Source organism: Protopterus annectens, chromosome 3.part0 (assembly GCF_019279795.1).
Source record: "Protopterus annectens isolate FY-2018-M chromosome 3.part0, PAN1.0, whole genome shotgun sequence".
Lineage (NCBI taxonomy): Eukaryota > Metazoa > Chordata > Ceratodontiformes > Protopteridae > Protopterus > Protopterus annectens.
The window spans coordinates 637,537,440-637,551,307 of NC_056731.1; the positions used below are offsets into that span (position 1 = coordinate 637,537,440).

Sequence of the window (13,868 nt, forward strand, 5' to 3'; positions counted from 1 at the left end):
AAGTAAAAGGCTTTTCTGACCACTGCTGCTACATGATTGTCAAATGTGAGATTGTTGTCAACCTGTGTACTCAGATCTCTCACCATAGGTTGTGTGCTTAGGGGGTTGCCGTTAATGTGGTAATCAGTAGGGGCTGTGTTTTTGCCAAATGGTATGATAATACCTTTTTTGCTTTTAATTTAAGGCCATGACTTTAGCACCAATTCTTTGTTGCTGTGAGACCCTTTTACAGTATGTTAACATCATTTGGGGAGTCTGTGACAGCACCCAACTTACAGTCATCTGCAAACTTGGTTAGCCACAAGCCTTTTGTCTTTGCCTGGACCTCTGAGAAGTAGATGCCAAACAGTAGCAGTCCCAGGACAGATCCCTGGAGAACACCACTAGTGACAGGCCTGCTGTTGGAGGTGGAGGTGCTTATTTTGATCTTGTGGGTCCTATCAGTGAGCCAGTTGGCCACTCGCCTGATGAGATAGGATTTACGCCAAGTTGTGTTAGCTTTTCAATGACACCTGAGTGGGGGAATTGTGTCAAAGGCTTTGGCCAAGTCGAGGTGAGCTGTATGTACTAACTTTCCCTTATCTAGGGCCTTGGTGACAGTCTCAAAGAAGTCAACCAGGTTCAATAGGCAAGGTCTGTCCTTGACAAATCCAAACTGGGTGGGGTCAAGTGCTTGAAGATTGCCTATGTCCTTATTTATGAGATTCATAATAATACACTCCGTGGCTTTACAGATTAGACTTGTCAAGCTAATGGAGTGATAGTTTCCAGGGTTAGTAGTGGCACCACCTTTGTGCAAGGGGATGACAATAGCAGTTTTCCACTCTGCTGGAATGAAGTCTGTACTAAGGCTGTGGTTGAATAGGGTGCTTACTGGCACAGATAGTTCTTGCTGGAGATGGTGCAGAATTCAGCATGTGATACTATCAGGTCCCATGGAAGCTCTGTTCTTTGCCTAGGATAGGGCCTTTAACACTTGATCTATGGAGATGTGAGGTGTGGGACAAGTATCAGGGATGTCAAATGGGCCTTTGGGGAGACGGGGGGGTGAGGTTTGCACTGAACCTATCTGCTAGCAGATTGGCTAAGTCAACAGGATCAATGTAAGTGGTACCATTATGTACTAAATCAGAACAAACCTGGGCTTTGCCATGGAAGTTCCTGACATAACTGAGGAAGCCTTTGTGGTTTCCCTTTGTTTCTGAGGTTAGTTTTCATTCATAATTGGCTTTGGAGGTTTTTACTAGTGATCTAATTTGCTTGCTGAGGCTAAGGAGGGAGTTTTTCCAATCTGGAATTTGTTTCTTTTTACCCTTGGACAACAGTTTCTTCCTTTTGTTGTAAATCATGTTGATAAAGGATGTCCACCACACAGGTTTGTGTTTCCTTGAGGAGCAGGTTTTAGCTCTGTTGGGTATGGCCGAGTCCATGCAGTTGTACAGGTGCTTGTATACTGCATTGGTGTACTGTTCAGCATAGTTGTCTGCATCATCTGGGGAGGGGGTGAACCTACTTATACCCTCCCTTAGGAGGTTGTAGTCAGCTTTTGAGAAGTTTTTTAGCCTGGTTATGGCTGAGGGCGGGGTTGGGTGGGATAGAAACTTCGAATGAGACAGACCGATGATCTGATCTCACCAGGGAACAACTTGCTATGGGAGCGGTGCAGCAGTTGCCCATGTTGGTTAGAACCAAGTCAAGAATGTTATCTCCCACTGTTGGGGATGAGATGAGCTGTTCTATTGTTTTAGAATTGATAAAGTCAAGGAATCGTTAGGTGAGTGTATTAGTGCAAGAATAATTCACCCAGTCTATGGTGGGGTACTTGAAGTCACCAAGGATCAGGATGTTAGGGGGGTACCTTGATGGAGTCAAGTAGGCCCAGGTAGGAGGAGTGAGTGTCCTGTGTCATGGAGGGGGATCTATAGCTGGCTATAACTTGGACTGGTGTCTTGACTATGTCAGTTGCACCTGGAGTACTTCTACTGCATCATGCTGGCAAACCAGTCTGGAGGTGTGCTTGTCTTTAATGAAGATAGAGACTCTACCACCCTTAGTCTTTCCAACCTCATTTTGGGGTCAGAATGTGTGGAATGAGGTGTAGCCTGGTAAAGCAGGGGTGCTCTCTGCAGCCTTGAACCTAGTTTCCATGAAGGCATAAATGTCGGCATCTTCCAGTGCGAGGAGAGCCTCCAGTGAGTGCCTTTTCAGGTTAAGGCTCCTAGCATTAAGCAGCATGACATTCAATTTGCTTTTTGACACATCTTTTATGTTGAAGGATTTGTCTTTTGGGAATTGTCTAAAAAAGCACAATGGGGGAGGCAAGATCCTTGACCAGAATCCAGAATCCCAGGGGTGACAGGTGGAGGCCATCTCTGGCAAAGCATTGCGGCCTGTCAACCATGTCAACCCAGGTAGACAGATACTGGATCCCCTTGGAATGACACCAGAAACTAAGCCAATTGTTGAAGTCAATTATTTTTTGTTGGTATTGTGGTATCATTTTTGATGAAGGTAGGATGTTGGTTAGGGCTAGGGTCATACCTGTCTGGGACACCGACTCTGAGAGCTTGATCACGTCTCTCTTCATATAGTCCAGGGAGGTACGTCTCAAGTCATTTACACCAACATGGACAATGACAGAGTCATACTTGTACCTGCTGTGGAGAGACTTAAGTGTGTGCATGATGTGGCGGATTCTGGCACCTGACAGACAATTGACCATAATCAATATACTTTACTATAGCACACAAAGATTTAAACTATGGATTCAATTAAGGACCTGGGTATATGGATGGATTTTGCTTTAATTTTTTTTTAAGATCATTTATACAAATTGGTCAGTGGTAGTTACAAAACTATAGGCTGTATAAATAGACGTATAAAGTATTGAAATCAAAAATGATGCCATCATTGTTTGTAAGTTACATTTAGACCTAAACTACAGTATAGAATAATAATGTGAAAACCTTACGAGTAAACTGGTATGTATAAATTGCAAATAATGCAGCAGAAATATTCTGGCACTATCCATAGGTGTAAAAGTTTAAGTTATTACAAAAGATTAATATGTCTGAACATGCACAGTGTCTCTTACAGATACTAGAAATATTAGGAGTGAAAGATATGCTAATCAGTTATTTGAGAAAGAAGCCAATACCTGTAATAGACAATACAATTATATTAAAGCAAGCAGTGGTTGGATATTTTTGAAGCAATCTTGGACACATATTATGGGGTGACTGTTTTTGGTGTAGTGGCAGACTAGAAGTGACTTATTACCGAAGTATATATGTATTGGTTCCATTCAAAGGGTCTATCACTTTATCTAGTCACTAGTGATCTAAAAAAGTGATCTAATCACAAGTGATTTAATGAAGGTCTCCAGTACATTTTACCAATTATAATAAGGAAAGTTTATGATAGTTTTTTGATTACTTCTGTTAATTTTCTTATAGATTTATAAGTAATTATGCAGTTTTCTTTTTCCCAGTGTGTTGAGTACTATGTCCAGTATTATAAGTCCAGTGTTGTTTTTCTTTCTCTTTTATCCACTGTAGTGTGACTGTTGAGTTGTTACAGATAAGTTAGGGCACGAGGGTCTCCCACATGGGAGGTGCAGGGCGCTTGCCCCTCTAACTGATTTATGCTGGGTTAGATGAAATGTATTTAGATCAGGTGTGTTAGATTCTTTGTGTTCAGATATTCTGCCTTTAGAGCAAATGACATACACTCATATGCATATACGTATGTATGTACATCCATGATACCTTTAGCTATTAACTGGGCTAGAAAGAAAGATGTTCTGACTAGTTTTGTTAGATGGTGGATAAAGCCAGTGAGTTTTCTTTAAAGATACCTAGATCTCTGACAACCATATTAGTCTGGAATACTGTGCTGCATATACTGTAAGTTGCTATTGAGATTTGTTTGCCAAAGGTGAGAAACTGTACTTATTTGCATATAATTTAAGTTCATTTCTAATGGCATTGATTTCCATGGGATATAGATCTGCTGTGGTAACACTGTAATAAATGCTGCATAAACAACAATACCTAGCTTGCATTTATTGAAAACTTTTGTCACATGTTTGACTTGGTAGTTTTGAGATCTAAGATGTAGATGTCAAACAAATGGGCTCAGAAGGGGTCCCAATACTGAGCCTAAAGAACCTCTCTAGTCATCTTTTTTTCTGATGTGGCACCTGCTATGTTACCTTCATGGTATCTCTCTGTCAGCCAGTTTGCCATCCATCTTACAGTATGAGTCTACGTTTAGGCTGTTAAGGTTATTTACTAGTGTCAAAGGGCTTGAACAGCGCTATGTATGTTGTATGACTGCATGGCTGCTAAGTACAGCTTCAGTGACTTTATCAAAGAGGTTTAATAAATTACATGCATGTGATTTTCCATTGATAAAATTATATTGCTGCGGGACTAGATCAATAAGATTTATTTACATGGAAGCTTATAAAGTCGTATATATGTTTCATGGTTTTGCAAATTAAGCTTGGTAAGCTGATGAATCTATAGATCCTGGGATCTGAGGTGAGACCTTCATTGTTGACTGGAATAACAATAGCCATTTTCAATACCTCAAGAACATATCCTGTGACAATGCTTAAGTTGAACATTTTTAGGATGTTAGAACATTTCAAGAATCGACAAAGCTGGGTTACTGCAGCTTCCTAATACAACCATTATAAACCTTAGATTTTTTTTTTATCAGAATAAGAATTGTCTGAAAGTCACTTTCCCCTATACTTAACATCAGCCAGATCAATTTGGCAAACATCAGGAAACAAAAAGAGACTCAACTCTGGTTTCCGAAAGCTTTTACAACTATTAAGAATCATATTAGTTGTATTAAGACCTGCCTTTCATAAAGTTCTTATGTCGGAATAGAGGCTGGGTGCACTGAAAAAGGTAGCTGTCAGATGGTACACAGGACTGTTTAGAAAACATGCAGGAGAATTATTCTGTTCGAAGGGCTCAGACATTAACTATAATTCAAATCATCAGGTAATACATTTTCATCAGTCAAACACTAAGGCACGTTTTTTAAATGAGCAATCATGTCGTGAAACTAATGTTGGATATAAAGTGGAATTTATCTTTAAAAGTAATGTATTAAAATGAGGCATACAATTGGGTTTCAAAAGGTCATACTCAAACTAAGCATTGGCAATATCAAAGTCAGTATACTGCCCATCAGTACTGTTCTAAACAGAAGCAAATAATTTATTTCAGAATGGTATTTTGAATATCTCTTTAGTTTAAAAGCTGCTGTTATACATCTCCTAATGTACTTTTCAGCTCCACACATTTTTTTCTTCATATTACTTTCTTTCACCTGGTTAAATAGACTCAAACTCACTAACACGCTACCAGCAGTACACCATTCTCTCTGGTGCTGCATGGCAAAAGTCACACAGGAACACAAAAGTGAGTTTGGGAGACAGATTCTCCTTATAAAGCATGATTTTGCTGTAAACAAATTTCCACAACCAGAGTTACTGTCATTAGGAGATGAAGAAAAAAACTTCTTGACTATTGCTCTTTGGAGAGATTGAAAAGGATCTGCAAGTTTTTAAATAAAGACTGAGAAAATACTTTATAACTCAGTTAAGACAAAGCATGTTATGACTATCAGAAGACTTTAGAAGTCCGGGGATATGGCTGCCTGACAAATTATTACAACAATAAGTGGTAAACCTGACTTTCCTCTCAGCAAAGGGTTGTGTCAAATTTATATATCATTCATCCACCTCCAATTAAAATCAACTAAAGTATAATATTTCTTCTCAGAAAGGATTATTAATGGTTTTGCAATAAGCCAAATATCCCTTTGTCCATCCATTGCTAAAAGTGGCAATGTTACCTTAGCCATAGATTAACTGATACAGTCCAGTGACTGGCATCTCACAGTGCTGATTGGTGGTGGGCTGAAACAAGTCTAAATCGTGGAAAGGTTGGGCGCCGGGCTGGCAACTCAACACTGTAAAACGTCTACTGCCAATCATGAATGGACAGATGATCCGCTGTGGTGAGCCCTAACCGTGAAAAACCGAAAGAAAAAAGAAGAAAGAAGGTTGTTTAGCAAGTTTTGAATACTCAGATGAAATACTAACACTTGTGGTGCAATGCTCTTCCAATATTTACATTGTTTTTTGTTCTGCTGAGCATTCTTTAGCGGAATTCACTTATTTTTCTGGATACATTAAGGCTTCTGAGTCCATCAAGCCTCCCTTCACATATATGCTACTGCTCAGTCATCATATATAAAAACTATCAAGGCTTTGTCCCCCACATAGTTGAAAGTTCTACCTGTGACAGAACTTATCTGGGTCTATGGTTAAGCTGCAAATAGGATAACCTAGGGATGAGGGGAGAAAGTTGTATAGCTGGATGACTAAAATGGTTTCGTACAGTTTTAGACTTCAAGTCATTAATATTTATGCAAAATGTTTGCCAAAAGTATTCTAAGAACAACTGCTGCCAGCCAGTACATCAACATTTCCATGTTTTTCAAATATAGTTATATTAAACTGCAGTAGTTTCATAATTAGAGCACTACTTACTGAAATTCAATATGAAAACAGGGAAAGAAGTCACATCTTATACATTAACAAATGAAAAAAAAGCAGAGTTTTCACTGCTTGATATGTTCAACCTCCTGTAATAGAAGCTAGTAGGATAGATGCAAATGACCTCCTAAGGACATCAAGTGTTTCAACTACATATTTTTTGTAAGCCCATATGGTTACATTTAGGCTAATAAAGTCACCACACAGTAACTATGGACAAACATGCTTCAGTCTTTTTATTAACCTAATCAATACAGCATCAGTAGATAGATTGTTTATACTTTAGAAACACAGGGTCTTTAAACATAGCTGATGCCCATAAAGTTTAAGGTTCCTGCAAAATAGGCCAACTAACATCCAGACCAAAGGGTAAAAAGATCACATAGACAAAACATTCAGTAAAACAACAAGGAAAAAACAAGCCAAGCTAGAGTTTTCACTGTTTGATACATTAAACCTCCTGTAATGGAGACCAATGGGATATATGCAAATGATCCTTTACGGACATGAAATGTTTCAGCTACATGGCTTCTGAATGTCAATGACTTTTTAACTTTTTAAACTTTATGGTTACATTCAGGCTAATAAAGTCAAATCCCACTAATGACATGCAGTTTTAGCCTTTTTATTGACCTCATCAGTGCAGGATAAGTGGATAGTTTGGCTACACTTCAGAAACACAGGGTCTTTAAATAAGCTAATGTCCATAAAGATTAAGGTACCTGTGAAATATCCCAACTAACATCCAAACCAAAGGGTAAAAAGTTCACAAAGACAAAACATTCAGTAAAACAACAAGAAAAACCGAGCCAAGCTAGAGTTTTCACTGTGTGATATTTTAAACCTCCTAACTTTAGCTTGGCTGGGTTTTACTTGCAGTTTTTATGAAATGGTTTCTCTGTGTGACCTTTTTACTCTTTGGTTTGGATAATTGACAAGTGTACAGTCCCAGAGTGAGGAGGCTGTTTTACTCTGGCAGACTTTGTGTAGTGACATCTCACATTTAAGTATGGAACTTCACAGGTCATCTCACATAATGCCAGCTGTATACTGTGTATATTAGGATTTAAATGAATCTAAGTTACTGAACAACAGACAAACACAACAGCAAGAAGTCACTCATGGGACTGAAGGCTTCTGGTAGTAACCATGATGCAGTTCATGTGTATTGACATAATAAACCACATTCTTACAGTTCAACATCTGCAGAAACAGGCATACATTTATAATGATATATGACACCTCAGAAAGAGGTGAGGTACCTAAGAAAGGATTTGACACAGAAAAGAGAGTATTGCAGATACAGTTAAGGGAGTTACCATTATCTTGTAGTTTACTGGGCAGAGCTTATAAAAGCCATAATAATAATAAATGACCAGTGGACACTGTAAGAAATATAAAATAATGATAAGTAACAGAAAATCTGGATTATCAGTGGGTATGCTGTCCATAATTCATTATATATTAATCTAGCAATGCAAGTAATGTAAAACAGATTGTGTGTACATCACATAAATTTAAATTTCCAGGTGCAAGGTGTTCTGAATGCTGATACAGAAATAAGAAATGCAGTGTTCAATCTTCAGTGCTTCAGCACTTTGTGTTTGGTAAAGCTGTAGCACACCATTTGTTACCAATGTAATAATCTGTGTGTGTAGTTATTTTGGGGAGTTGGCTCTTCTCTTAAACTAAAGAGCTGGGGGGTATGCGGTTTGTAGTGCTGCACCATTTTTTTTTTGAGGAGCTGAGGGGACAATGATGGGAAATGGGCTGTGTCAAGGAAAACCTGACTAAGGGACGAAACTTTTTTTTTTTATTTACTTGAGCTGAAGAGGGAGGAGGCCAGATTGGGGATACCGACACTGGGTGCTAGTTGAGACAGCTACAGCTCTGCTCAGTAACCTGAATGTGCTAATACATGCATCAGTCTTATCTGTGTTGTCTTTATCATGACCCATATTTGTGGACCAGATGCCACCGCTTTGTCTGTACCATAATATTTTGTACCCACGTCTGTCTTGCATGGGATGTCTTCCAGCTTCTTCCTCGGATGACTCTGTGCCTGACTCCTCATGTACTGATGCAACAGGTCTCTATGACAATTCTGCACTACCATGTTGTGTAATGTGGCACACATCATGAATACTTGACTGCAGGTCTCAGATACCTAGTGCAGTGCATCTCTGGATGCATTCCAAGTAGAGGAAATGTCCTTTCAGAAGCCCAAACATTAATCAACAGTATTACATGTATGCAAATGTGTGGTGTTATACACCATCTTACCCTTGGTTTAGGAGCTTCATATACAATTATTATCTATGCCTCCATGGCATGTCCAGCATCATCAGCAACATGCACCAGTGAACAGTATTATACTTGGTGTGATGCTTAATTAAGTGAGAACCACATATACTGGACTATGTACCTAGCAATCTATGCACCTACCAAGGAAATGACCCATTGGAGTCACCCTGCATAAAATGCCAGTAAAGGTCACAAGTATGCCAAATGTAGAAATCATGGGAACTACCTGGATTGTATACAAACACATTGTATATAATACCCTGTGCATTGCACACCACCTGGAAGCTGATGGACTGGATGCTCTTCCACCTGATGTACAGGATGCAGTGTGGGCCATGATAATCAATGACTATTATACAATGACCAGAACCTCAGGGAAACAGCCTATGCTTTAAAATTCCTTAATGTTTTTGCTTTTCTTCTCTGCTGTCTCTAAAAACCATATATACTCCTCCACACAGAGCAGGGTCATGTCAAGGAAGTTGTGCATGATCCCCTAGGCTGATGTCTGTGACACTCTTAATGTGCCCCCTGTCAGACACTGGAGGTGCTGAAGCAAGAATGGTTAATGCTGCATAAACCTTCATGATAATGGTGAAGCTACTGAAGTAGGCAGCCCACACAAGCTCCTTGATCCCACATGGGGGGGGGGGGTTAGCACATATCTTCTAACTCCACCACAATAGCAGTTGACAATGAGATAACCATGGAGATAGTAGGATATTAGCCTCTGGTAGACCCCCTTTGTGATGCAGAGGATGATGGCCTGCCACATTGCAGGCACTGGCTCTAAAACTTGTTGCTTGGCTATGGTTGCTGCTAATCCTAGCATAATAGCACACATGATGTTACTGTACCATAAGCAATCCTGACATTCAGAACAGATGAGTGCCATGGTTCTTTATATCTGTGAATCACATTGCCAGGTTTAATTCCATCATCTGCATGTACAATAAGTTTCATTAGTATGATGGCACTCTAGTTCTCCTGTTGTGCAATCACACTACATGTGTCTCTGAATTGCCCTGTGCTTATTAGATCCTGCTCCAGATATTATTTTACATAATGCTTACAGTAAATGTTTCAGAATGTCCCTGTAGTATAGAAATTAAGGAAACAAACAATGAAAAAAATGTTTCTCATACGTCTAGATCAGATTTCATTGTTTTGGTTTACAAACTGGGCAGTTGTAAACAAATCACAAAAACTGAGCAAAATTAGGCAATCACTGCCAACAGTAGGCACTTATATGTCTTGGCAGTTATGAAACCAAAGGCATGTATTTGGCAGAGTCACTATAGACTACATCAGTGTAGCCAAATATAGAAATGCATTTGCTATATTTTATCCCATATATCCCTTTACAGTAATTTATTATAAATTGGGTTATAGCTTTGGTCCAAGGATGCTAATAACATTTGGAATGACCAGATAATTCTGTACAATCAGTTTTTATGGATGACACCTTCATTGTATGGAAGGGCAAAGAAGAAGATTTAAGAAGCTTTGTTAACTTCCTGTCACAGACCACTACTTTCATGAAATTTGATGTAAAAACATCTAGAGAGATGATTGACTTTCTGGATGTGAGATTATCTCTTGATCCGGGGAAGGGAACAGACACTCGCCTCTATAGGAAAGATATGTGGCGAAACCACATGCTCCACTTTTCCAGTATGCATCCCAGGCATATTTTCTCTAACATTGTTGAAAATCAGATTGCAAGGATTTCAAAGCTATGTACAGAAGAGGCAACCTTTCTCCAGGAAGGAGAGAGGCCTATTAATAATTTCAGCCTACGAGCTATGGAAAGAGAAGTTTAGAACTAAACAAGACCAGAATTAATGACATAAGTAAAGGAAAAGGAAAACCTTTTTATTCCTCTAAGGTCAGAGAAGGCGAAAGTACACCATCCCTAGCTATACCTAAAAGAACATCTAACTTAAGGGTCAATTTGACTTACATTATGGACCATGATAACGTATGCCAGGTGATCAGAAAGTGCTGGCCGAGTCTAACTTCGGATAAAAAGTTAAAAGAGATTGTTGGAGATAACCCAAGTTTCCGTTTCAAAAATAAAAAGAATCTCAAAAGGATTTTATGCTCAAATGATGGGATATGTAACAACTCCGTACATAATAATTTATCAGGAACAAAGAAATGTGGCTTCTGCAAAGTCTGCAATGTAATCAATTGTAGCAACACATTTAAGCATCCGGTTACTAAACAGACATTTGTTTATCATGGATTAGCTAATTGCCTAACCGGCAATATTGTTTACATAGCTACCTGCACTTCCTGCACAGCATTTTATGTTGGAAAAACTAATATGAAGCTAAAGGAAAGAATTATCAAACATCAATCTGATATACGTAACAGAAAGGAAACAAATTCTCTTTTCCTTCATTTACGTGAGCATGAGGGACATAGCTTTGTTTTCATGGTTATTTCAAAGATACATTTTACTTCTAGAGAAGGAGACCTGACCAATCTGACTGAGAGAGAGGAAGCCAAATGGATAATGCAGCTGAGGGCAGATAACCCCTCTGGCCTTAATGGCTATGTTCCCTTAAAACCTTTTCTTAAAAATAGACAAGCATTGAGCTATGCTCACTTATGACCTGTTTTCATTGCCAGAAACCTTAGGTATACTGACTTAGGCTCTGATGTCCCAAAGAAACTGTTGAAATTAAATAAAAAGAAGCGCCCTAAATGACCATCTTTATTTTTATTTTTATTTTTCACTTTTTTCTCTCAAATCTTGGATTTTATGCAGAGCTTGTTCTTTTAATTAGAACCTACTGAAAAGATTTTACTAATATTCCTTCTGAAAATATGTCTGTCTTAGAAACGTCAAACTGTCATGTTGTTTTAAACAAAGAGTTTTAAATAAAGAGTTTTAACTTCATGTTTGTTGTACAAATGGACTAACTTGATAACATTCATCATTCACTGTAGGTTGTTTCATTGGCTGATACCAACTTTTAAACACTGAACTCAGCTTACTTACTTGGATCTGAAGAAGGCTTGAAAAAGCTGAAAGCGCTTTTCCATTGTTTACATCAGAAGGGTTCTTCACTTTGATGTTAATTTTTTCTGTTTTTATGACATCCACATGTTTTAAAGCTGTGGAATTACAACGCCACTTGACTTTTACAACAGCAAAGCTCGATATTTCATATATTGTGGATTCAACATGGTAAAAGCCTGTTATTGAAGCTGTTGTTTTGAAGTTGTCTTTTCGCCATTTTGGTTGTTTAGCAAGTTTTGAATACTCAGATGAAATGCTAATACTTGTGGTGCAACACTCTTCCAATAAGCCTTAATGTATTGGAGACTATAGATCCATGATATGCAATTAAACTATGCATACATAATACATGGTTCCACATGGCATGCAAAGGATACCTGACACACTCCTCTCCTGCCTAGTGATACCACTGGCCTTGCCATTACCCATACCTACTGCCAGAGATTGTGCAGGCATTGTAAGTAGGATAATTGTGTGGTGAGCTCTGGTCTAACTTGCAAATCATGGTTACCAGTGGGGCAGAAGGATGCCTTGCCTTTATGCCAATAGCTCATCTTATTTTAGGCTATCCAGCCTATGATTACTATTTTTGGTCAACATTTTTAAAATCCTAACAAGAAATGTTTGTTTTAGTGTCCAGTTATAAAAATGGTTTAGTTTTTTAGTTAGATTCTTTATTATTTTTAATGAATAGAAAAAAAAAATAAATGTGTGGCTTTTTTAAGTAGCTTAGTAATGATTTTGTTAATTGTCAAACCTTGTCTTCTTATTAATTATATAAAAAACTTTGCAGCCATCCACAACAGTCAATGTAAAGAAGCTGTCAAGCAAGCATAACATACTTAGGAAAACGTATTTTAATTTCAGTTAATGTCAGACAGCTTACCAAGTCTTTAGAGTCTTTTACAATCCATTTAGCTTTCTTCATATCCTTATGAAGTCTCTCCTGAAATTTAAGCACAGTAAAAGTAAAACAAAATGTAGTTATTAGTCGTGTTTTTTTTTATTTAGGTTATAATCAAACATTTATACAATGGAATTATTGTTTTCATAGATTAAGTCATTGCATTTACTTGAATGTCAAAGCAAATTGTTATATGGGAGCCTGTAAACTGGCCTACTGGTTTAGACAGAAAAAGAATGTGCAGTGTACTGCAATCCTTTGGGGAGAGATGCATCACTCAGTCGGATAACTCGGTCATCATTGATATCTAGCAGAAGATGAATATGCAGGACAGCAGCCCAATGCAAGTAAGAAGGGACACTGTTTCCTATACATGAGCCAGGTAAAAGTCATGCTGATCAGGTCTTTCTAGACATTCACTAACTGGGGTCAACATGTACAAACTGGGAAACATGAAAATCCATGGGCCAGCACTGTGAAATTCATAATACTGACCACAGAGGTGTGAATGAGGAAAGTAGTTATCTATGTTGCAGCGACTCATTGTAAGAATAATTAATCAGGGGTAAAAAGCAACTGGTAAAATGTTACTTCCAACATTTATGCAAACACTGGGACTGAAAATGTAATATTTAGGATTCTGTTTTATTAGATTTTAGTGCCATATTTGTAACATCCTCAGCCCTAATGTCTGCCTCAAGGTTCTTCCCTGTAGTGCCCCACCAACATTCCTCCATCATTCATATTTGTCTCCATCATTTTGAAATGAAAATTAATTTTCTGATAAAGGTAAACACTGCAGATGAGCTGCAGGTTGCGACTGCAGTCAAGATGATTTTCAAATGCAAATCAAAACTTAGAATATAGCCAACATGTAGAGGATTTGGATGTAAAAGATGCAGACTCCAAGAGTTACCAGTTCATTCCTCCCAGAGAAAGTAATCCAAAGTATGATGCCTAAGTCAATAGTCTTGTCCTGTGATGTACAGATTTTCGTCGTGTGTGTGTGTATACATATATATATATATATATATATATATATATAT

The 13,868-nt window shown here is 38.2% G+C and overlaps 1 protein-coding gene across 1 annotated transcript in view; it reads right to left on the bottom strand.

Annotated features, from left to right (window-relative positions):
* AOAH (acyloxyacyl hydrolase) overlaps positions 1-13,868 on the bottom strand; it is a 1,217,970-nt gene that overhangs the window by 957,995 nt on the left and 246,107 nt on the right. The window contains exon 5 of the mRNA XM_044065645.1: positions 12,805-12,864. Within this exon, the coding sequence (XP_043921580.1) occupies positions 12,805-12,864 (60 nt within the window). The remainder of the gene's footprint in view (positions 1-12,804; positions 12,865-13,868) is intronic.